At 38.2% G+C, this 24,591-nt stretch overlaps 1 protein-coding gene across 3 annotated transcripts in view; it reads right to left on the bottom strand.

Moving 5' to 3' along the window:
• RB195_000160 (uncharacterized protein) overlaps positions 1 to 22,196 on the bottom strand; it is a gene marked incomplete at both ends in the record, with an annotated part of 31,037 nt that extends 8,841 nt beyond the window's left edge. For 2 of the 3 annotated variants that reach the window (XM_064196342.1, XM_064196340.1), the window contains 45 exons: positions 924 to 1,002; positions 1,083 to 1,174; positions 1,629 to 1,728; positions 1,836 to 2,032; positions 2,093 to 2,183; positions 2,831 to 2,907; positions 2,994 to 3,062; positions 3,574 to 3,694; positions 3,764 to 3,826; positions 3,890 to 3,942; positions 4,087 to 4,156; positions 5,182 to 5,286; positions 5,834 to 5,955; positions 6,014 to 6,092; positions 7,353 to 7,412; positions 7,559 to 7,620; positions 7,699 to 7,830; positions 7,906 to 8,005; positions 8,817 to 8,913; positions 9,001 to 9,100; positions 9,504 to 9,646; positions 9,817 to 9,949; positions 10,239 to 10,377; positions 10,437 to 10,623; positions 10,729 to 10,872; positions 11,179 to 11,266; positions 11,498 to 11,606; positions 13,046 to 13,134; positions 13,212 to 13,415; positions 13,576 to 13,646; positions 13,709 to 13,889; positions 13,950 to 14,109; positions 15,520 to 15,584; positions 15,641 to 15,791; positions 16,049 to 16,180; positions 16,242 to 16,383; positions 17,953 to 18,085; positions 18,146 to 18,227; positions 18,309 to 18,421; positions 18,751 to 18,827; positions 19,177 to 19,315; positions 20,933 to 21,072; positions 21,821 to 21,873; positions 21,944 to 22,062; positions 22,148 to 22,196. In XM_064196342.1, coding sequence (XP_064052221.1) covers positions 924 to 1,002; positions 1,083 to 1,174; positions 1,629 to 1,728; positions 1,836 to 2,032; positions 2,093 to 2,183; positions 2,831 to 2,907; positions 2,994 to 3,062; positions 3,574 to 3,694; positions 3,764 to 3,826; positions 3,890 to 3,942; positions 4,087 to 4,156; positions 5,182 to 5,286; positions 5,834 to 5,955; positions 6,014 to 6,092; positions 7,353 to 7,412; positions 7,559 to 7,620; positions 7,699 to 7,830; positions 7,906 to 8,005; positions 8,817 to 8,913; positions 9,001 to 9,100; positions 9,504 to 9,646; positions 9,817 to 9,949; positions 10,239 to 10,377; positions 10,437 to 10,623; positions 10,729 to 10,872; positions 11,179 to 11,266; positions 11,498 to 11,606; positions 13,046 to 13,134; positions 13,212 to 13,415; positions 13,576 to 13,646; positions 13,709 to 13,889; positions 13,950 to 14,109; positions 15,520 to 15,584; positions 15,641 to 15,791; positions 16,049 to 16,180; positions 16,242 to 16,383; positions 17,953 to 18,085; positions 18,146 to 18,227; positions 18,309 to 18,421; positions 18,751 to 18,827; positions 19,177 to 19,315; positions 20,933 to 21,072; positions 21,821 to 21,873; positions 21,944 to 22,062; positions 22,148 to 22,196 — 4,912 coding nt within the window. Of the gene's footprint in view, positions 1 to 923; positions 1,003 to 1,082; positions 1,175 to 1,628; positions 1,729 to 1,835; positions 2,033 to 2,092; positions 2,184 to 2,830; positions 2,908 to 2,993; positions 3,063 to 3,573; positions 3,695 to 3,763; positions 3,827 to 3,889; positions 3,943 to 4,086; positions 4,157 to 5,181; positions 5,287 to 5,833; positions 5,956 to 6,013; positions 6,093 to 7,352; positions 7,413 to 7,558; positions 7,621 to 7,698; positions 7,831 to 7,905; positions 8,006 to 8,816; positions 8,914 to 9,000; positions 9,101 to 9,503; positions 9,647 to 9,816; positions 9,950 to 10,238; positions 10,378 to 10,436; positions 10,624 to 10,728; positions 10,873 to 11,178; positions 11,267 to 11,497; positions 11,607 to 13,045; positions 13,135 to 13,211; positions 13,416 to 13,575; positions 13,647 to 13,708; positions 13,890 to 13,949; positions 14,110 to 15,519; positions 15,585 to 15,640; positions 15,792 to 16,048; positions 16,181 to 16,241; positions 16,384 to 17,952; positions 18,086 to 18,145; positions 18,228 to 18,308; positions 18,422 to 18,750; positions 18,828 to 18,875; positions 18,902 to 19,176; positions 19,316 to 20,932; positions 21,073 to 21,820; positions 21,874 to 21,943; positions 22,063 to 22,147 lie in introns of those variants that run through there. The other variant, XM_064196343.1, reaches the window with a different exon arrangement.
• Between the last annotated feature and the right edge of the window lie 2,395 nt (positions 22,197 to 24,591).

The following is a 24,591-nucleotide window of genomic DNA, read 5'->3' as shown; positions in this document are numbered from 1 at the left end:
ATTCTCAGACGCTCAATATTTTACGAATTTGTATTGTTGAAATATAAGTATGGAAGTCTAGGGCTGTTTCGCACACTAGCTGTTCTCCTTTTTTTACTCCACTATCACTAGTGCATACAAATAAACAAGCAAATAAATAAATACACTAATTATGCTAGAATTTCAGGTGGTTTGACGGCATCAAAAAAGACAAAGAGAGACAAAAATAAAGTGACAAGACGGAAGGGACAGACCGTCGTTACTGGAAATCCCTTTTATCTTAGTTTCATCGAAAACGATACTATACACACAAAGGATAAAGTAGATAAGTGTCTGGCGTTAATCAATCCGCTTGGGACCCGGTAACGCTCAATTAACTTCAATTCAGAACTTCGATTTTTTTCACTACATTTTTTTTCACTTTTTCGCCAGACTTTTTTCCATTTTCTTTCCCGCAGAAGGAAGGCAAAAAAGGGGGAAAAATTAATCCTGGATCACAAAAGAGTGGATTGAGATATTCTCTAACTGCGAAATACAGTATAAATAGGCGTTACCACCATTTCCACATGGAATCGAAAAAATAGTGAATTTGAAGCTTACTTGCACCCTCGTTCTAGTTGCCTACGCTATTTTTATTATAATTATTTTTTTAAAGAATTACCACTGTGAGAACTTTGTATTTTTCGTTCAAAAACAACGACTTTACGTTTTTCAGGCAGCTCTTCGACGGGACCTTTCAGTCTCTTATCAAATCGCATTTGAAATAAAAATATTGTTGAATTTTCGATGGATTCCCTACGAAGTACGTGTTTTTTTTGCGTACTGTCTATTTTTTCTGGGTATTCACATCACTTTTTCAACGAAGAGGAGTCTTCGGATGGTCTTGGGAACGTATTTTTTCACGAACAAAATCAATAACCTTTTTCTAGCGCTTATATACTTACCGTTTTCACAGAAATCACCGAAATATCCGTTCACACACACACATGTTCCGAGACTAGCCGTTCCACCATTGAGGCATACCTAGAATATCGGATAGGTTATCTTTGATAAGGTCGTTTTCTTGCAATTACCGTAACCGGGCACATTTCTGTAGGACTCACCCGATCACTGCAGAAATCCCCTGTGTATCTGTTACTGCAAATGCATTCACCGTATGCGTTACGAGTACCGTTTACACATTGAGTAGTGGAATCTGAATTATTTACATGGATTGTGGCTCTACGTAGGAATCTCAGCCATCAACTTTAAAGTCATTACCCCACGAATCTGGGGTGGTGTGGGTTTCAGGTGGGTTATGCCTGAATGGGGTCGTAGATTACGGGGAGGAGGGTGATTCCGTCCATTTCTCCCCAATTGCCGTAAAAAGCAGCACGGAAAAAGCGGTTTCGAGCGTTCCGGGGCGCTATTTTCTATAACGAGTTCGATTGGAGCGCGCCGCATCTTCCGGGCCGTTTTTTACGGAAGGAGAAAAATCACGCGAAGAGGAAAATCCGGGAATGACATGAATAGAAGACTCAGTTCGAGCCTAAATTAGGAAGAAATGGACGAAATTACCCTTGTACCCATAATCTACGACCCCGTACAGGCATAACCCACTTGAAACCCGCACCGCGCCAGATTCGTGGGTACCGATGCCTTTAACTCACCTGCTGTAGCCGGTTGCGAAAAGAAGAAGGTTCTTTGGAATTGGGTGCCCTTATTGTCGGTACCCGTGATCATATATTTTTGGTAAGTGGTTTTTGGTGACTGAAAAAGAGAAATTACTGGAAAGACCTCTTCTTAAAATCAAATAATAATGGATTGTACATGATCCGATAGGGATTATTTAAGAAAAAAAATCGACCAACACCCACCGAGAACACGTCAGTCACGAATTGATTTGCGCATCCGACAGGATCTCTGGGATGAATGGATTGACCAGTCAACGGTTTATCGTTCCACGGTGCAGAATAATCCGCATTCGTAATAGTGAGTGAGTCAAGCGTGACCCCGTAGTTTGCGTCACGCGAGTTTGTCACGCGAGCGGTCACGTAAACACTTGCGTTTGTACCTACGTACGTTAAGTAATGGTTTTTTTTTTAATACGACGTAATGAAGAGCGCCAGCTCACCTAAAGTTGAAAACGGTCCCGACTTCACCACGTCAACATCACGTGAAGAGGAAAATCCAGGAATGACATGAATAGGAGACTCAGTTCGAGCCTAAAACCAGTGAGAGACCATCAAGGTTAGGAAGAAAAGGTTCGTTTCCTAACCCAAAAAGATGTCAATTTGGATATTTTTGAATAAAATTGCTAGTGTTTTTGTTAGTGGTCAATGGAAAAAGGTGATGGGCAGAGAAAATCCAAGAGTTTTCCAGGGGAAAAATTTCTTAACTATGGGCGATTAGTACGTGACGCAACCTTCCGTTCATTACGAAAATATATTTTTGGGAAAAGAAAAAAGTACAGTATGGTGAGGAAGCTTAAAGCCAAGACTAAATGGTAAAGTTATGTTCAAGAGGTCAAAAACTGTTCTCTCCTGAAGTTTGACGTAAAGTATTTTTACCGAGAAGAGAAAAAAGTAGGGAAAATCATTGCTGCTTAGCTTTGCTTCTTTTCAAAAATTCAAAAATTTTCTCGAATTAAAAAGATGCAAAAAAGTAGTAAAGTTCAGTTTTTAGTTTAGTCGAATAAATGGTTCTTCTTCGCCTGAACACAGAAAAAAAGAGATACTCTCAACGAAAGCTCACTTCTATTCCGTCTTTTCCACATCCTAGCTCAACACATCCCATGTTCCCAAATATTTTTTCTCAGATTAATTTTTTTTTCAAGTGATACAACAAAAAAAGAGCTCACGAAGAAACTCACCTGTATGAAACAACTACCGGAAGTGGTTTTGATAGTGACAGTCCATTTACCTCCAACAGGTCCGCCTGATTTCAGCGCTAAATATATTTTGAGACATAAGAAAGAGATTATAGAACTTCTTCTCTTATAAAATCTTGCTAACGCAAAAATGGTAGGGACTTACGGAACTCGACCACTAACGCAGCTGCATCGTTCATCAGTGCATTCCCGCTTTTCACAGGTACAGCGTTTCCTGAATAAGTTATCCATAAGTAACTAAAATTTATTTTCTCTCAAAACTGACTGAGCTGGTGTTGGGGTCTTTGTGGGCAAATATAGAGCTCGGGGTGAAGATTACGATTATGAGTGTATCCCTGCTCAGTCCACCCTGATTTTCCTGGAAAACGCCGTGGGAATGGCGTTTGTTCCTACGTGGCACGTTAGAACGCACCATCCCTGTGCGCGCTACACGGTTTCTTCAGCAGACTATTAACTGGTCTTACTTGGATAAGCTGCAGGAAAGACCTAACTGATTTTCGACTGGCTTGTGGATGTGTGCGGAGGCGGCGCGTTCTAACGCATCTCGTAGGGAAAAACCCCGTTTCTCACGCGCTCTTCAAGGGCGATCCGGGGGGAATTGAGCGGAGCAGCGTAACGTATACGAGTAATCTACACTCCGAAATCTATATTTCCTCTCAAAGACACAAACAACGTCAGTTTCGTGATGTGCTATCTTTAAGTAGCTAGGAATGCAAATTGCGAACCTTGTCCATCGGTGACAGAAACAGCCCCGTTAGTGGTTACGTCATTCCCCGTAATATCCAGAATCACCCGAGATGCAGTGGATTCGACGAAAAAGCTAACCGTTTGCTGTGTGGTACAGTCCTACATGAGTTGTTTACAAAATAATTTAACCCTAAACACAATGATCTGCTTTTCAAATTGTACTGGGACCTTGAAACCATCATCGTAGAGCAGAGCGTTCTCTTTAACTGCCGAAACAAGAACTCTCAAGAGCTGAAAATATACGAGATTCAGCGCAGAGATTATTTTTTTTAAACAAGATGAATAAATATTTACATCCCTGGCTGCTAACACTGTCAGTGGTAAGAGACGTCCTCCGGATTGACGTGCTTAAAAAGGTCAACTTGAATGATCATCTACTGTTATACCAATGTAGTAATTAGATAAATTAGCAATATTAGAACTAGAGTTAGTAAAAGAAAAAAAAATACCATTAAAAAAATCATTATTAGAATCAGTAAAAGTAATCTTACCAATCATGGGAACACGGAAATCATTTGGTTGCTGGGGGTAAGTCTGCAGTTGCATTGAAAAGATGTTAACCTAAAAAATATGGGGTTAGTAGCGTTTTGAGGAGTTCGAGACAATTTATTATATTTGTAATTTATTGCCTGAATCTATTATATTTATTATTCATTTATTTTTAATAATTATTAGTATTTATTTATTTATTTATTGCCTGAAGTGACAAGCAGACATTTGGATTCGCGGTACGGTAGTACGAAAGTACGGTTCCCCGTATTTTCAAGTTTATTGATTTACTCTTTTATTCTTTTCTACTAAAGCTACACTAAAAAAGAAAGAATATGACTGTTTCAGGAACAAAATGAATAAATGAATAATTAATTAATAATAACAAATTTCAGTCCGTTTTTTGCAGAAATTGGAAATTTACTTTTGATACATTCTATTCTCGCGGAAAGTGAAAAGTCTTCGTGTGAGATCTGTCCTCCAATTCAGGATGATCCTGGTCAATTTCAACGACGGTTTGTTTGGCAAAACATTACCAATAGCAAAAAATATTTAAATAAAATTTAAATAAAATAATAAATAATAAAATATGGTGAGACAAGATTGTCTGAGACTGTCTGATGGGGAGGCAGATGGTTTTCAAACAGAAGGAAGAAATGAGGATCATGCTCAGGTATTGCCTGTGAGAAGAATTGAACTAGATCCCAGATAGTTCCAGAGAAATTCGTGGGGATTGAAGTCAGGGCATGCGTTTTTTTCTGGTTACAGCTGCTCAACTCAGCTTGCGATATTCTACTAAAGTGCTCCCGTTAATTTTATATACTTTTATCAGTTTTCAAAATACCTTAGCTGGATTTTTACGCATTTTCCGATGAAAAAACTTCTGTAGATGGCTCGTTATGACAGCATGGTAAAAATTCAATCAATATTGCGATTCGGATAGCCTGTTGAAAATACGTCATGCAGGCCAAGCTCATGCTGAGGATTCTTTTTTTTCCCTTTTATGCTCCTCATCCATCAGGATATACCAACAACTTAATGACCCAAATCTCAAAATCACGTATTCCAGAAACAGAAAAAAATACTGGTAATTTTACCTGAGTTCCAAGGCGTTGTTTGATGATAGTATTGGAGAATTTGGTGAAGTTGTGTGAAGTGAACAAATAAATAATAGATGGTGGTTGAATTGTGATTTTGTAAGCCTGTAATTTGTAATAATGTAAGCAATTTCTGTTTTTTCTTTTCATTTTCTAAAATATTCTTCAATGGCAGCGTATCACAAAACTAACAATGTTAGGTTCTCTGCGGGCAAATATAGAGTCCGAGGTGTAGATTACGAGTATGAACTTGACCCCGCTCAGTTCTCGCTTCTCGTTCTCTCTAATTTTTCTGAAAATGGGCGTGGGAAACTCCGTTCTTCCCTACGAGTCACGTGTAAACGCGCCACCCTTCTGCACGCTCCGGTACTCATGGCAGCCTGTTCATTGGTTCACTTTCAGTAGACGGCTGAGAGGACCTCATTGATGCTGGCCGTGGCTCGCGCAAACAAAGCGTGTGTAGGAGTGGCGCGTTCTGACGTGCTTCGTAGGAGTTAATGCAATTCCCACGCTGCTTTTCAGGACGACTAGGAGGAATTAAAAAGGGCGTCGCTCATATTCATAATCTACACCTTGAACCCTATATTTGCCAAATGAGATCTCAACGTTGTCTGTTTGGTGATGCGTTGCCTTCAACTCTGTTCAATCGCACCTCTTCTATTGCTTGGCCGGCCAATGTCGAAACTGGGTCAGTATTTGTGGAGTTATTCAGGGCGTTGTTGAAGATGTTGACAAATTGATCAGTGTTTGAAGTACTAACGACATTTGTCACGACTATAAACGTTATAGACGTCAAGACGTTACGATAAGCGATAAAACTCATAGAACCTACCATTTTCGTCGAAAGTGACAAGCGAATATTGCTTCGGGATGTTGTTGCTCTCTGTTTCGTTGACGAAGCTGGCGATCATCTGAAATTGGAAAATTTCGGCAAAAGAAATAGGTTCTGAAAGGAGAACGTAAAGTTACTGCTGCTCTAACTTTCAAATAACGAGTATTTTTAAACTAGTACTAAATGTAAGTGTTAAGAGAAGTTCTTGGAGATGTTTTTCAAGAATATTTCCTGAAAATCCCAGTTTTTCGCCATTACCTTACCTCGATTTAGGGAATATCAAGGGAAATAATAACAAATAAGATGATAAGTAAAGTTTTATCGCTGATTATAACTGGTTACTGAAGAGAAATAAAAAGCATCCTTTTACAGATGGGAGGAATTTCTTACATTCCAGTCTCAGTTCTTTCTGAAAAACACTTTGTTGACACACGTATTTGGGTACTCTATTGCAAAGAATGTAATCTTAATTCTTTTTTGTTGGCTCAGCTCTTCTTTAATTAGTTTAAAGTTGAAAAAAATTCAAAACTAGTTTTCTATGCGCAAAATTGAGAGGAATGCTTATTTTACAGGAAGAAACATTAAAAAAAAGAGGTTCAAGTGCTTCGTGGTTCAGGTGGTTCCTAATTTAGAAACCACAATGAGAATCGGGACTAAGGTTCCTTTGAGCTTTGTTCTGCACTAAATTTTTCCACCAATTACTTTTCCAAATGTTCCTTGTAAGCTTTTTAACCGGTTTACCATAAAAATTACCTAACTGAAAAAGTACCAAAATAAAAATGCAGATCATCTGTGGGCTCCCATAAATAGCTTCTAACGTAAAATATTCGGAACACCAGCCTTAAAGGCATCACCCCACGAATCCGGCGTGTTATGGATTTTCGTTGGAGAATATCTATGTCGGGTCACAGGTTCTAAATACAGTCGAGCTTCCGCTCATCTCTGCCTTCATCACTGTAAGCAGACAGCTCCGGAACGTTGTGCGTCTTACGACGTCGTCTATTCCAGCGCGCCACCCTAGCGCCCCGCCCCCGCCTGCGATTCGTCGAAAATTCATTCGGACGCCCCAATGGGCAATTCATTTCATTCGATGAATCGCAGGCGGGGCGTAAGGGTGGTGCGTTGCAATGGAGGACGACGTAAGAGACCGCATTCCGAAGCCGTCCGTTTACAGTGATGCAGCGAGAAATAAGCAGAACCACCCCTGTGTTCGCAATCCACGACCCGATATTCTTTAACGAAAATCCCTACCACGCCGGATACGTGGGTGCCTTCAAGTCAAAGCCAGTCGTAATCCCCAAAACTCCCAATTCCAATATCCGAGCTCATCGCCGCCCACCTGTTGAAGATAGACCGTCGGGAGTACCATTCCAATGTTCTTTTCAACGACAAACGTTATCTGAAATTTTAGAGAATGAGAATGATCCCGCACAAAAAATAAGCAAGAAAAAAAGGAAATAAACAGCAGGAGAAATTAATTCTCCAGAAAACTCTCGTGAGAAAAAAAAATTCGTTGAAACACCGCAATTTTCCCCTACAGTGTACCTGTCGGAACTCGTGTTGTCTAACATCGTGTGTCTCCAGATAGTTCCATTCTTGGCAAGCAACTGAATGTAGAAATGGTTGAACCCGTTTTGTTGTTGTTGTTGTTGTTTATTTTTAGCTTTCTTGCAAAATTTACTTACCGTATTGACAAAATTGTCCCGTATAACCGGCTTCACAAACGCATTTATAATCCACCACCACACCACCGTTTTGACAAATTGGGCTCTCACATTTTGCACCGTTGAAACCCGGTCGACAATTACATGTATTATCTAGAATCAGTAAATAAATAAACAAATAAATAAATAAATAAATCTTCTTAAAAAGTAGATCAGCTTCGCTTCTACCATCGGCCGATGTGCCACCGTTGAGGCAGACGGTCGGCTCCAAATAGCAATATGCTCTTTGTGTACGCTGCATTGTTGCTTCGTTGGTTTGTAGGGTTATCTAAAATGAGGAGAATTTATATTTTTGTCTGTAGGGCTATGTAAATTGAGGAGAATTTATATTTTTGTCTGTAGGGTTATCTAAAATGAGGAGAATTTATATTTTTGTCTGTAGCGCTATCTAAATTGAGGAGAATTTTTAATTTCTACTGTAAGTAGAGGTGATTCGCCATCAAAAAAAAATTTTCGAATTTTTGTTTTCTTGTTTGTTTTTTTTTTTGTTTTACTAACGTGATTTAGGAGGACGTACAATAATATATGAACGGTTACAGTTCAGTGCTGTCTGTGGTGACAGCTGCAATAAACGGGACAAAATCCAGCCTGAACCCCGGCGCAATTGTGGTCGAGTCGGGGCTCTTACCCTATTCGATCTGCGGCGATGACCCAAGGTCCCATTTCAATTCAGAACAGTTTATGCAATTGCACCTGGCCTCAGGTTTTTTTTTCTTTTTTCTTCTTCCTTTTCTTTTTTTTTTATTTTTTTTTTCAACTTTTTTATTCTGATTATTATTTTTTTTTATTGTCGTTTTTTAAGGAACGTTAAAGAAATTTCTAATCGCCTACGGGAATTTTTATGAACTAATTACTCTTTATGAATTAACTCTATCTATTTTTTTATAATATTTTTTTAAATATCTAACAATATTTATACAATTACTGGAGTTAAAACCAATAAGTATTAATATTCATCTTTAGGTGTTACTTCTTATTGAAATTTGATTTAAAAAATTCTTTGGTGACCGTATACATACATATATACCGTGTACATTTCGTCCTCTACTGAAACCGTCACTTTTTGACATAAATCTTACCGTTGCCAGGAAATAACTGTATAGTTTATTACAAGTAAACGGAGTCCCATAGAAACTCTCATAATGACACGATGGTAGGCGACGAGTGCCCGTTGCGCTGAAAATTTCAATAAAATTTCTCAGAATTCGTGGTGAGACTGTGTAATAATTCCAAAATGTACGTTGTTTAGAGATTTAAACTCACTTGTACCGTACTGTCTCGTCGCTGTTGTGGAAAACGATGTTCGGTTGGACATCCGATTGGAACTGTGAGCTCACATGCACCACAGGATTAGAGGAAGTTGCTAGAAGGGATAGCTATGAAAGACAGATATGTGTTAATCGATAAAATAATATCCTACAAAATTTCTAGAACCTCCTACAGTCAAAAAAAAACCCTGCCGTGCCTAAAACACACAAAACTGCGATATTTCCAGGGAAAAACTGAGAAATAATCAATAGTCAATATCAACAGTAATCAATAATCGGGATATGGGCAATTGAATTCTTCTCGACAGTTTTTGAGAGAACCTGTTGTCCAACCTGTTTATCGGTACAGGTTATTTATTGTTTGTTTTCTTGTTTATTAGTTTATTTAGTTATTTTCTTGTTATTTCTTGTTTTCTTCTTGTTCTTCTTCTTTCTTGTTCTCTTCCTGTTATTTTCTTGTTTATTAGTTTATTTATTTGATTTAACTGTACAACGTACCGTAAGTGAGAGTTTGGGAAGGACTGTCCTTTGAAGGATCCGACGTAAATCCGAGATATGCGGCGAGTTGAGTTTTCTCAACAATCCGAACCGAACACGAGCCAAGCGTCGAGTTCGGAGCCGCTTGAACTCTCAGTGTATAGCTGAAAAGCACCGAATTCTATAGGATATACTATAGAATAAAACACAATAAACAACCGTGACGATAAAGAATGCGAAAATAAACAAATAAACAAGAACTAATAATAGTAGTAGTACTAATAATTTAATAACCACAATAAATCTTCGAATTTGCTACAAACCAAGAGCTCACCCGAGACGATTGTAAACGGTTGGAAATATTTGATAAATACCAAAGAATGGCGTTAGTACTTGAGACGGTATACTGTACATTTTAGGACCACTGTCGTTATCAGCCATGTCAACATTGAAACTTTCGATCTGCACTAAAATTTTCTTGGATTAGTTAAAATTGACTGTGAAGTTCAATTTAAACTTTAGCCAAATCAACTTTCTTTTACTACTTATTGTTTTGATATTATTTTTTTATGTTTATATAATTTATTTTTTTCATTTTATTCTTGTATTTTTTTAAAATAATTTTTTTTATTTTATTTTTATTTTGATATTATATATTTTGATATTATTTATTATTTATTATTTCTTTTTTTCTGAATTTTAAATGTCAAATCAGCTTAATTTTGACTTTGAATTTAAATAATATTCAAACCTTACCACTGTTCACAAATGCATAAACTTGTGTTGATGGATCATCGATATAGAACAGGATCTCTGTCGGGATGGAACAATCCGAAATCATTACTTCTTGCAGCGTTTCCACATGATGATGAGTAATACCGTAACCGGTGAAGAACTGTGAAAATAAAATTGGAGAGAATTTGTAGATGAAACCACGGCAGATTAGCCAAATACCTCTGTAATAATATCTCTTGGATAGAAATTTTTATACGGTTCACAGAGATTCAGGATTGTACCGCCCGTTGCGTAGGTTAATTGAGAGTAGATCGAAGCAAATGCGCCCATCATACATTGACTGCTCATCTGATAAGGAGCGGTGATGATCACGTTGATTTGTAGTTGACGTTCGATAGCCAGGAGTCTAAAGAAGAATAAATTTAAACAAAATTAAATTAGAAAAAAAGTTCCTTTGAAACAGACAGATTCCCTCAGAGGAAAACGGTAAAAATCGTCTGTTCGCACTCACGTGATACTCGTAATATCTATGTTAACCGAGGAGGAAGAAGGTGCGGCGTCAGTGAAAAGAAAAATCGAGGATTTGTCGTATGGAGTACTCTCAATTGTTTGCCATAGTGCATCCAGCGATGGTTGCGTTTCGTATTGGGAATTTCTGGAAGAAAAAAATCACACTTTCTGGGAAAAATGACGATTATAATTCAAAAAATAAATAATAAAATAATAAAAAGTAAATAATTTCTTAAAAGAAGTTTTCTATTTTACATACATGCAGCAGAATATCTGAAATTTCTCTTCTGCTTACTCTTCTCTTTTTTCCCCACGAACATTTCTAGAATTTTCTTTCCAAAAAAAAAGTACCGCACTTCTAACAGTACCCATGCAATCAATTTAGATCACGCTTCATATTTTTATTTATTTATCTATTTATTTATTATACCCGGTAAAAATTCCAACCCACTGATATAAAATAGCAGCAGATGTTGTGGCATTCAGGAATGTTGTAGCTGTTGAGTAAGGAGTTATAACTGTACGTACAGTTGGCTGACCTATAAATAATTCGATATAGCGATCAATAACGAATAATATTCGATTAAAAATAAATTTAAAATAAAGATCAATACTTTTTTATTCTCATTATTATTCTTTTATTGTCATATCCTTCTTGGCTACAGTTGAAGTATATCAATGAAAAAATCAATATTCAATTGTCCATGACAGTACAGTACTTCATTGTTTACATTTTGTTTATTTTTAAGGAATAGCTCCACAAATCTGACCTTGGACCGTAATGGTGTTATAGGTAGACAGGATGTATTGATCGAAAGCGTCCGCTTGTCCCATATAGTTCAAAAGTGCAGTCAGCCCGGAGTTAATATGGTCGTTGAGCTGGAAGAATTAGTTCAATTATACAGGATAATTTTCTCTCAAGCAGATCATCAACTTTAGGTCCCATCGTACCTCAAAATTTCATTAAATAATGGAACGTGGGAAGAATTTCTTCACTTATTTTTCCCGACAGATTGAAAATTACTTGACCTCAACCTTAGCGATTCCGAACTGCAATCAATCCTAAGCGGATCGATACAGCGCTTGGGACCTTCCCTTGATTATTTTTATGTTGAGACTTATGGAAAAAAAATGAAATGTTCATCTACTAATTATCATTTGTCACTTTTTTCGATAGAAATAATACAGATTTTTCCATATTCTCCCATAGCTTATGCGAGATTTTTTTCAACAAAGTTTTCTTTTCTAAGAATCCAAACTTCTTCTTTTTCTTTCTTTTAAAGATATCAGAAAATCATAAAATATAACCTTCTAAGCATTAGAGGCAGTACTAGAGCCAGAAGCAAACGGTCCCTTAGTAAGGAAGGGTTCATTGTCCGAGCTTTACGTGTCTTACCCTAACAGCTCTCTTGAGCTGTATAGCATGGAAAAAGTTTAGTAATTGCGTTAAAGTAATTTATGCAGTTAATTATATACTTTTAACTAGTTATTATTGTTATTATTAGTATTACTATTACTATTACTATTATTATTATTATTATTATTATTATTATTATTATTATTATTATTATTATTATTATTATTATTATTACAATCATTATTTTTATTTCCATTTTGCAACCTCTTAACTGATAATAGAACTCAAAGTAAACGTGATTCCCATGATCGGTAGTTTCAGAATTAAAAATTTCAATGCTCTTCCAGGCTCATTGTGGATCTTGGTTCTTTTCGTAGAAAATGAGAACGAAAATCGAGGAAACACTCATTTTTTCCTCTTAATTCTTCTATCAAAATTGTACATTAACAAATAATTAGAGGTTCTTCAGGAAAAGGGCGGCAATCCATGAAGATTATGAAATAAATCACCTAATTATGTTGTTTTTTCTTTATCCATGGAAGATGTTACGCCACAAAAAAATCAGCTGGTGTTTTTATTTATTTTTATTCTAGTATTTCTAAAGGCATCACCTCAGGCGGTGCAAATTTCAGGTGGAGTATTCTTATAGGGAATAGTAGATTATGGAGAGGAGGGTGATTCCGTCCATTTCTTCCTAATTGCCGCAAAAAAAACGGCACGGAAGATGCGGCGCCGCACAAGGCTGGTGCGCTCCAGTCGAACTCGTTGTAGAAAATAGCGCTCCGCAACGCCCGAAGCCGTATCTTCCGGGCCGTTTTCTGCTGCAATTAGGAAGAAATCGACGGAATCACCCTTCTCTCCATAATCTACTATTCCTTGTAAGAGTATTCCACCTGAAATCCGTACCACCTCAGATTCGTGGGGTGATGCCTTTAGGAGAGAACTCCATAGAAGAACGTACCCAAGCTTGTGAAAAACTGTTCTGAATGACGACGGCCAGTGAACGTTTCGTAGAGCCGAAAATATTCGTGGAAGGTGTGCTACAGGACACTGGAAATTCAAAAATTCTTCTCATCCTTTTTTTAAGTCAGGGAAGTCAAACCCAAAAAAAATTGCATACAACTCACAAATTTCACAATGATCTCCACCGTAACCTGCTGGACATTCGCACAGCGGCCTACCGTTACCAGGGAATTTCTCCACCTCACCGCCGTTTAGACATACCGGTGTAGCGCAATTCCGTCCCGTGAACAAATTCGTACAACGACAAGTCGCTGTACCAGTTTTAGTGCCACCGTTAAAACAAGAGAATGGGATTGGTGACGGATGATCTGAATCGAAGCGGATTTCGTGCATAATTTTCCTTCAGCGTTTGACCTACAGTACATTTTTAAAAAAAATGCAGTAAAAATAGAGCTCTATTTTCTGTTGAGATACACTTTTTCTCGAAATTTTCTTCTACTTCTTTGTCAAAACAAAGCTGAAACAAACCTGGTTGAGCGCAAAAACCAGGAATTAGTCGGTAAACGGTCCTAGAGTCAGTCGTAAAAGTCAACTCCTGTCTAAAAATCATTGTCTTGCTTTTATTTACCAACAACAACTACGATGTAAATAAGAAACTCACAAAAAAGGTCCAAGCGTACAGCTTTCTGCTGCTGGGAATATATGCGGATAAGTGCATTCAGCGTTCCTGCTTGAGCTACCGACCGCTGCTTTCCGGATCGGTGATCCTTTCATATCGTAAGTGGCAATCGTGACCGAAGACACGAAACCAGCAATGAAAGCGGTTGTATATGTGGTCAACTCTGTAATTCCACAAATAAATTATATCATTTTCAAACAGTTCCCGCGAAAAAGAAAAATACCGGAAACGGAAACGGCACTGCCAACATCCACAGTCGGATCGGGATTCGAGGCTAGGAATACGGTATTTGGTGAGTTTATCCAGACACGAACGTTGGTGCTTGCGTTCCGCTTTGATGTCACCGTGATTTTGGGCATTGCTGTAGCGGTTGTTCGAAAGAGCTGAATACAATCGTGAATTATGGGATCAGTGATACTTGTTTATTTCCAGAACCATGTTGTGAATCTTCGCTGTGGAAGTTCTCAACTTCATTAATTTTCTGAACGGCGGCAAGTTAAAGGCAGCACACCAAGTTTAGCATACCACAAATTTGACGATGTTGGGGTTCTTCCATAAAAAGATAGCGGTTAGAGGCGTAGATCACAATTATGGGGCCACCATGCTTAAATACTATTTATTATCCTAAGGAACGGCGTGAAGAAAGGCCTTGTCGATCGAATCTTCCTACCAGACACCTGACAACGCCCCATTTGGGCGAGTACCGGCGCATACACAATGTTCGCCACCGAGCAGGAGAGGCAGTGTTAACACTCCATTGATGGTCCGCCTGCTGGCAGACGCGGCGTGTATGCTTGCGTTCGCATACACTACACGTTGTTAGATGCATCGTAGAATTATTCGATCGAGAATGCTGACTTTCAGGGGCCTTCTAACACAAATTTTCCATGGATTTTAGTTCTAACATTGTCATTTTCGCGCTTCCTACCGTTTAATCATCTGCTACCTTTAAAATCAGGAATCGAGAAATTTTTGATATTGGATTCTCACAAGCTATAAACAAGGTTTGAGAGATAGTTTGCTAATTTACAAAATGCAGCACTTTGCAAGAACGCTAAAAGCGAAAATGTGAAATCCACGACCTGTTAGAAGTCCAGGGATCAGAAGACTCCGTTTCTCAACGAAACAACTCTTTACAGCTCTAAAACTGACGGAAAAAAAGCAGCGTAAAGAGGATTTGCGGTTTACTGCACTCTGTTTTCTAAGAAGTCGCTCTATCGGATAAAAGGAACTGCGAACACTCGGTGTGGATAGGAAGTTCAGGCAAAACCTCAGATTTTCCAGGATATAGAATAGTGACGAATAGATTGATTGTATCCAAGCTAATGATGAAGATCGAGGATGGACAGAGCTACGCGTAAGGACGACACGCCTTGGCGAAGAAGCGGGCAACCGCCTCAGGCAATAATATCAGCCTGGTGATTGATCACCCCACGGATCACGGGCGTTGCGGGTTTCAGGTGGGTTACGCCTATACGGGGTCGTAGATTATAGGGAGTGGGGTGATTCCGTCCATTTCTTCCTGATTGCCGTGAAAAACTGCCCAGAAGATGCGGCTTCGAGCGTTCCGGGGAGCTATTTTCTACAACGAGTTCGATTGGAGCGCGCCAGCCTTGTGCACGCGCTACATCTTCCAGCCCGTTTTTTTTACGGCAATTAGGAAGAAATGGACGGAATCACCATCCTCTCCATAATCTACGACCTTGTATAGGCATAACCCACCTGAAACCCGTACCAACCCACCCCACCCCCCTCGTGGGGTGATACCTTTAAGTCAAGTAAAGTCACCGTACCTTAAAATATCTACCCGATGTTTCCGGTTTCGGTGGGGACCCATTCTGATCGAGTACACCAGGCGCTGAAATCTAAACTATTACGAAAGAATTCAACAGAAAAAGAGTTAACGTTAACTACCTGGTGAATTTTCGGCGGTGATAAGTATATATACGACTTGAGAGGGATAGTCAGCTCGGATGTTGACTACAACATCGTCCTGAGGGCTAATACCGTACAAAGCGGCCATGTTTTCCATTTGATAGTAATACGGTAGTAATTGGTCGATGATCTATAAATTTTCATCTGATTCCCGATTCGATTCGAAGAAAATGCTAGAAACAATCTCATTTTTATCTCAACAAAAATATTTAAAAATGTTTCATTTATATCTTTGCATTTTTAAATGGACGTGCACGATTTCTAAGAATTTCCTGTCGATAATCAACTTTAATTGATTTGGTTTAATTTTTTTTTCGAATTTTCTTTTACAATTTTTTTTAAGATTTTAAAAATTCATTTTTTTTATGTGGATAATTCTAAACGTACATTAGCAGCGTTCTCCTTCTCGTACACGATCAAATCGCCTTGGGTTGCTTTCACAACACGACGGAATATATCGTAATAATCGCCGAAGTAGTCCATTGGAGCGTCGTCGGTTTCTGAGAGCAGAATGACCAGCTGCAAATATTTCGCATAAATTCTTTATCAGAGCTGAAATTCTAGCAAAAAAAAATACTACCTTATTTCTCCAGGAAAGCATAACTTGTATCGTATTTATTTCAATAGAATTCGATGAAAGTTTCGGATTGTAGGGGATGTCACTAGAATCCAGTGAATCCGCGAAGACGTAAACCACTGATGTTGGATGCATGAGTGAAGAGCTGAATCGTACAAAATTATTTCGTCCTTGTCATGGACTGTTCACGAATATTGATTAATATGTTACATAGAGCCATGGTCAAAAGAATTATGCAGAGCTGGCCCCAGCTTTGCCGAAAAAAATTTTTTTTAGGACTGGAACCTCAAACTAGTCGTAATCATATGCAGTTGCGCGAAGAAAAAGCCAAGAAATGTCAAAAATAAGAAAAAGACGAAGTTCCGCGATGCTATGATCGCCCTACTGACAATCGTCCTATCGATCGGTGGATCCGGCTGGGAGGCGGATTCTAAAGCTGTGCCTCGGCCCAGAACGTATCACGTGACAAAATGACAGAATACTTCCGGCGGCGATTCCGATGTCTGCATTAGTGTTTCTGGATTCTATGGTAATAAGTCACGTGATAACAGCGAAATGTGGAAATGCAGACAAAAAGTTCTCAATTACTACAAAACCGCTACCAATTCATGTCCCAAAATCCGTCTCCGACGGATCGATACATCGCACACCGCCGGAATCCTGGGGAGTGGTCAAAATTAAGTTCTGAAGACTACATTAGAAAGTAAATGAGCCGCTGAATCCAAATAGACTTTCAGAATTTAGCTTTGACAACTGCGTGACCTGAAAACAGGCGAATTTTCCTCAACCCACCCTTGTACACTTCCGGGCCCTTCAGGAGCCGTTGTTTTCACTTGAATGGTGTACTAAAAGGATCTCATTAGTCTCCGCTGGGTCATGGACGCGGCGGGTGCACAAGGGTGGCGCATTGCAACTGATTACGTAGGAAAGAACGTCGTCTTTCACACCGTCTTTTACGGAACAAGACTGGAAAAAGATACAACGAACAGGGATCAGTTCCGTGCACGATTCCGGCCTAGTATTTCGTACTCAAACTCATCCAGACTTAGAATAGTTAGGTGTCCGAGAGCTGTGGAGTTATGGAAGTATAAACAGGCTTTAGATATTATTGGCATCCATTCACATCAGCCAGTAAGATGCAACTCTCTAACCATTCTACCCGTAGGAAATTATCCATGTGCCCCTTTTTCACCCAGCGAGGTTAAAGGCATCACCCCACGAATCTGAGGTGGTACAGATTTCAGGTGGAGTATTCGTATACGGGATGGAAGACTATGGTGAGGGGGGGGGGGGGGAGGTGATTCCGTCCATTTCTTCCTGATTGCCGTAAGAAACGGCCCGGAAGATGAGGCGGTGCACAAGGTTGGCGCGCTCCAGTCGAACTCCCTGTAGAAAAAAGTGCGCCAGAACGCCTAAAGCCGTATCTTCCGGGCCGTTTTTTACGGCAATTAGGAAGGAATGGATGGAATCATCCTCCTCTCCATAATCTACTGTCCCCTATAAGAATACTCCACCTGAAATCCGTACAACCTTAGATTCGTGGAGTGATGCCTTTAAATAATTCCATGTGAGGAGATGAATGGACCCCCGTCAGGTGGATTTATTAAGAGCGTAGCTAGTTTCTTCCTATTTTTTACACAGTTATGCTTTTAACAAACACTACAAACTACTCTTAACTAACTTGGGGAGAAAATTGAGGAAACTACGAACTCACAAGGATTGTGCACTGTTTATGGCTGCAATTGTGGGCTGATCATCATCACCAGCTGAGATCACTAAACCATTTAGATACTCCAACATATCAGCGGACGTTGTAAAGGTTTGATTCTTCATATAGTAAGTGTCCTCTGCAAAAATAGAACTAAAATTAAGTATTCCTGGAGAAAAACAGTGCTTTGAGTACTAACTATACTGTAAATATGTGGTAACGAGGTAGTTATCGATTAGTCCTGGCGCTGCTTTATTGATATCACTGATCCAGGTGGGCATCTGAAGACTGCCTTCGTATTCATTACAGGATTTGTTATTTTTTCGGAAAAATTAATTCACGATACAGTAAAAAGTGCTTACCTGCCCGATCAGCAGATGTAGATCATAAGCCATGGTCGATCGAAGATTCATGACAAGTATAAACGATTGATGGGTTGTGTCCATGTTTGCTTGCACGCTCGGCATGCAGCCTCCTAACCGATGCAGACATTTTTAGATTGAACCATTCAAAATAAAATTTTTAAAAAATAATAGATCAGTTAAAAAATAATAGAAATAAATAATAGGAATTAAAAAAATGATAGTTTGTCAGATAATGTAGGAGCAAAAGGCAGGTCAATTATCACTGCGGAAAAAATGCTTTGTGTTTTTTTCCACGGTGGCAAAATTAGCTACTGTGCTTTATGTCTGCTTCTAATAAACGTCTTTAATGGTATCCTTAGCGACCAAAATTTCTCTTCTATAGACTTGAATTTCACAAAACAGAGCGGATCACAGTGTACACATAATAAATAAACCTTACTTGGTTCGCAATTTAACGCATACGCTCCCGGCGGGCAGGTGCATCGATTCTTATCGAGAATTCCGGAGTGAAGACATCTAAAATAACTCGTTGATGGTTTAGTACTAATTCAAACAAACAGTTACCTCTCCGAGGATTGTATATGCTCCATTTACTTTAATTCTGTTCCCCAGAGATCAATAGGACAGATTTTTGGAGGTGATTAGGAAGTCAGGCGGGGTCATTAAAGGCAATGTACGACAAAATTGAGGCACTAAGTCAGTGGGAGCCCAAAAATCTTAACATTAGTCTTAGAGGATCTCAGACATGTCGACTAAAGCTACTGAGAAGAAAATTGAAGATAGAACAGCTTCTGGACATAAGAGCGGGGTTGTGTGCTAGCTCTATCGTCAGTGAGTTAGAGAAAGAATAGAAAATACGGCTTACGTGATTATTTCGCATTGTTTTCCACTAACAAAACCCGGACACACACAAGTGTTGTTCGGAAGAAGAATTCCACCATTATAGCAAGTAAAATTTGTTGCAGGGTCGCTATCTTCCACTGATGGAAGAGGAGGAAGTGAATCTGAAAGAGTTGAAGAAATTCAATTAGTGGACTTCACAAAAGGATCCAACTTTTTCTTTTTATCATAACAATAAAATTTTAAAAACAATGTAGAGAAAGAGATGAGTTAGAATAAAAATCGAAAGAAAGGAAGAAAAATCAGGAACGAGTCAGCGTACTTAATTTATTCTTTAAAATACCATTAGCAAAAATGGAGATTGCTAACAGATGCAAAAAACGGAGGTTTTTGAGTTCTTTAATTTATAGACTTCAGTGTAGTGGTCACTGATTCACAATGAGATCAACATTTTTGATGGAACGTTTTTACGATGATAAAAGTGAGGTAACAGGATTTTCTTTGAAAAGGTACCCTCGTAAGGTTAATCCCTAGAATTTTCAAGTCTTTTGCTGCTTTTTCTTTCAATCTTCGGAAAAATTCGGAAAAATTTTCTCGAGAAATTCGCACTCTCCTTATCAACATAATAATAGTTCAAAAAACAATGCATATAAACAGAGAGATAGAAGAAGATTAGGAACAAGTTAACAATTTATTTTGATATTCAGATCACAAAATTCAGGAACGAAAACTGGGAACAGATGTTTGAAAAAAAAGAGCGGAGGTTCTTCAGTTCTTTAATTAATCGATTTCAGTTCGATGGTCATTGATTCACAATGAGATCAACGTTCCATGAAGGACGTTCTTACGATGTTAAAATCAAGGAAATAGAATTTCTTTTGAAAAAAATATCTTCGTGATGTTAATTCCTAGAGCTTCCGACTTTTTGCTGCTTCTTCTTCAAATCTTTGTGGAAGAATTTCTTTCCAGAAAATTCGCTTAGTCTCTCAGGAAAACTGCATGTTTTTGATCTTTGGTCGTTATCGATAGCTTCGGACGAAGTGTGCCGCACATTTTGAAACATCGTTAGCGACAATTTCAAGATAAGGGGACCTAATTGAAATTATCCGCAAAGATTGATGTATCTAAACGTATACTTAACCTTGCGCTACGGTACGCCGGGTTACTGCCTATTCCGTAAACAAATAAACAAAAAATAAACAAACAATTAACGATTTCGGCACTCGTAATTGAATTTGTTGTGCAAAAAAAATTGGCCAGAATTTTGCAAATCGTAAGTTCCCCTCCCCACTTGTCTGTTGACTGCAGAATTTTTTTTTCTGTTTTTTTTTCTAGTTAAACCTAGACTGAAGTCGACGGTGTCGACCGCACAAGATAAATTGAGAAATAAATGTATTTTCCACATCAGTATCTAAATCGTTGTCTAAATCGGATATAAGTAAAATCGTGTGATTCACCCAAAAATTTGTGACCAGACGGAACTCAATGGAGATAAGGCCGCAGGATTAAAAATAAGCTTTCAGCTTAATTTTCTGCAGATTACCTCCACATTTTTCTGATAAGGAATCGAATTCATCACTTTGACGAAGTCGAGGATTTTTTGGAGTTCACCTCCCAAGCGTCTAATTTTTACAGAAATTTTCAGAACCGATTTTCTGGAATTTCTGGACGTATACATTAATGAAACCTTATGTATACAAGTGTATCACGTAGTAAAAAAGGACGAATAAAAATTCCAAAGCAGTCGAATCCTAGAGAAAAACAGCGTTTTAAGCACAAACCTATTTTTCCCAAATAGTACAGCTTAATGTTTCCGCTGGCAGTAATCTGATCAATAATCTCCTGTCGTGATAGTGCGGATGATGTCGTGAGAAATCCATGAAAAATCACTGTCGGTATCCCGGCTCCTATCCCGTGGATTCTAAACGTAAGAAATATATACTCTAAGAATTTTCCAATTTGACGACTCCATTCGCTACGCCGCTTATTATCAAAGAAAAAATTTTTAGAAGTTTTAGAAGTGCGGATAAAATGACATTATCACTCTTTTATTTCAATTATACTGTATTATTTTGTTTAGTTTTTTAGTTTTTCGAAGAATATAGTGCAATTGAAATAATTTTATCATTTTTCTGTTTTATTTCTCAAAGATTTTTATTTATTCGAACTATACAGAAAGAAGGTCTTAAAAAAGGATAATTACGATATAGTTGAAAGATTTCCGAAAGAAAACTTGTCATATGAAATTTCAAAAAGAAATTTCAGTTAAAATATATATTTGTATTATACATACTTTATAATATATACTATAAATTAAATTACACATATTATAAAGGCATATTTACTGCATATTCATGTTCGGTCAAAATATATTACGTAAATATTATATAAATATTACATGTATTATACTATTATTATATTATTATATATTATAAGAACATATTTGTTGCAATCCATGCAGAATGCCTACATGAAGCATTCATAAGACTCTCTACCTTCTCATCGAAATTGGAGGAGCGAAGGAAACTGGGAAACAAATTAGTACTTAAAATCCATTAGCGTTGCTTTGTTGTACACAGATCGTTCAGCAGAAAAGTTCAAAAAGTAAAGCTCAAAACTTCTTACTGGATTTTTTCATACGAATGATTTGATATTAGAATTATACTCACTCAAAATTATTCACATAGAAATCGGACAAATCTCCATCGAGGCTAGCGGAGAGCTGCAAAAAAAAGTACTCGATTAAAAGGAGGGAATTTGAAAATTAACGAAAAAAAATCTCACTAAGCAACCTTTTGCGATAGTTGCTCGACAGCTTGTCGCTTTGCCGCCAAGTTCTCAGGTCCGTCAGAGAGATAGGAGTAGCGCAAATTGGAAAAATGTCCCTCTATCTCGTAGTATTCGGCCGAAACTGAAGAGAGAAAAGGATCAAGGATCCACTGCCTTTGATTCTCCATAAATATCATTGTTCTTAAAAAACTGAACGATATCCCTACCGAATAAGACCTGAGCCAGAAGGCCGATGAAGAAAAGGCCTTGGCGCATGCCGTGTGGATTTCTGTACTGATGGGCACGCTATCAGTTCCCCATTATCACAATACGTTCTATCTAAGTTGCGCTTAGCGTTTCAAACGATACCACGATCAGATTGTGGAGCTCTCTAGCGTACTGCACAGAAAAAAAGAAAGAAAGGAAAATTTGAATTACGTATGGATGGAAATCATTACAAACATAGCTTAACTCATAAGTAACATAACCTTATCAACTTTAGCTTTTGTCCTGTTTCTTTGTGATGTTTTTAGGGTTCTACTCCGCCGCTTCTTCCCCTCTCTCCCTCTCTCCCTCTCTCTTTCCATCTCTCTCTTTAGCACTTTGATTAAATTCTCTTTTTTTACTTCTTACGTATAAAGAATTAATGTAAAATTTGCAATGACAACCGGTAACTATCATCTGGCTCTTTTCCATGGATGCATTTTTAGGAACCATTGATAAAGTCTTATTTTTGTCGTTTGAAGAAAAAAACGGATAAAGCTCGCTAAGGAAAACCTCGCGTTACTACCAGAATCTGTTTTTTTTTTTCTCTATGAAAAAAAATTAGCAAAATCCTGAAGCCTTACAAGCCTGAATGAAGACAACAAAGCACCGAATCCATCGCTTTCATGCGTCACCCACGTTCATTTGCGTTAATTCATTTGCGCAAAGATGAAAGGTAAAACTTGAACGTCAAAAAATATTCTCCGCCTTGGTACCATCCGCATGGCTACAGTCACACACGAACAAATATGAGGAAAAAAAAGGAAAGAAAAAGAAAAAAAAAGGATCTGGCACTAATCAATCCGCTTGGGACCCGCGCCACCACGTTCACTTCAATTCAGAATCGTTTGAGGTCCACGAATGTGTAACTATAATATACAGCAACTTGTGGTGGCTAGCCGATGTGTCAAATCAGCGATTTTATCCTCCCAGACAAGTCTGGTACCAATTTTTCGACCACGTAAGTTTTGAAAGACTTGGTTGGCACTAGAACGGATTCGAACCTCCGATCGATCGTGCAAACACAGCGGAACCTCTTACCAACTGCGCTACACTACCCAACCTCCAACGAACGAACCAACAAAGATAACATGTCCTTAGAAGATGGATTAATTATGCGTGTATAATAAAATATACTGGTAAACTGTTATACATCGTTTAATGGAGAATTCCGCGCTCTGATCCTTATGTTTTATATTTAAAACTTATCGATTCTTCTTTTCTTAGATCATTAAGATATGTAGGGTGTCAAGTGTTGACAAAATGGAACATTTCTAACGTCATTTATTTTTTTTTTGTATTTGATTGAAGCGATAAAACCGCTTAAGGTAAAATTGATGTTGTGTGTGTGTGGTGAAGAAATAATATTTGAAAGTACCGCGTACCGCTTATCTTCGCGTTTCAAAATGGGAATTTTGACCGTAAAGGCGGAACATACACCGATTGATTAGTTGTTGTAGGTTGATAAGAATTTCATTTCTTTTTTTTTCTTTTTTTTTTTTTGAACAAAAAGCGTTATTTGTTTTTCCTATCATCTTGCATGTTTTCTACTCATCATTCAATAGATTTCCGATGATTCACATTGTTCTTCATCACCTTTTCTTGTTTTTTCATGCCTTTTTGCTCTTTTTTCTTTCTTTTGTAATTTTTCATACCTCATCCCACGCTTTCCAGTACACAAGATGGGTACGAAATCTCCTGTATAGTTTATGATCGATGAAAATAGCAATAGCATGTACTCCTTATCTATAATCTCATTGGTAGCTTCCGCGATTTTAACACCTTATTTAAATGCAGCATACCACGAATCTGTGGTGGTACGGACTTCAGGTGGAGTGTTCGTGTACGGGATGGTAGACTATGGAGAGGGGGTAATTCCGTCCACTTCTTCCTAATTGCTGTAAAAAACAGCTCGGAAGATGCGGCACGTGCACAAGGCTGGCGCGCTCCAATCGGACTCCTTGTAGAAAATAGCGCGCCAGAACGCCTGAAGCCGTATCTTCCGGGCCGTTTTTTACAACAATTAGGAAGAAATGGACGGAATCACCCCCTCCATAATCTACGATCTCGTGTACGAATACTCCACCTGAAATCCATACCACATCAGATACGTGGGGTGATGCCTTTAAATCCAAAAAGCAGAAAATGCCGGAAATGCACCGTTTTGTCCTCTTCACTTCCCCTTCGTTAATTAATCTGCAAAAACAAGAATCAATAAAATTAAAAAAAGCAAAACATTACTTTCTTAGAAATGAAAAAATTCCCAACCAAGTCATGGGTACACCTTGCTGGTACCTTTTGTTTCCAACTGCATTTTTTAGTGCAAAAAAAAACTGCTTTGAATTGTTTCCCAACTCAGTACAGTGACGGTGCCTCGCCGCCACTAACCGTCTCTTTTTCAGTGCTC

This window comes from Necator americanus, chromosome IV, assembly GCF_031761385.1.
Source record: "Necator americanus strain Aroian chromosome IV, whole genome shotgun sequence".
NCBI lineage: Eukaryota > Metazoa > Nematoda > Chromadorea > Rhabditida > Ancylostomatidae > Necator > Necator americanus.
The sequence above is the reverse complement of the archived record's forward strand: the minus strand, read 5'-3'. Positions and strand labels throughout refer to the sequence as shown.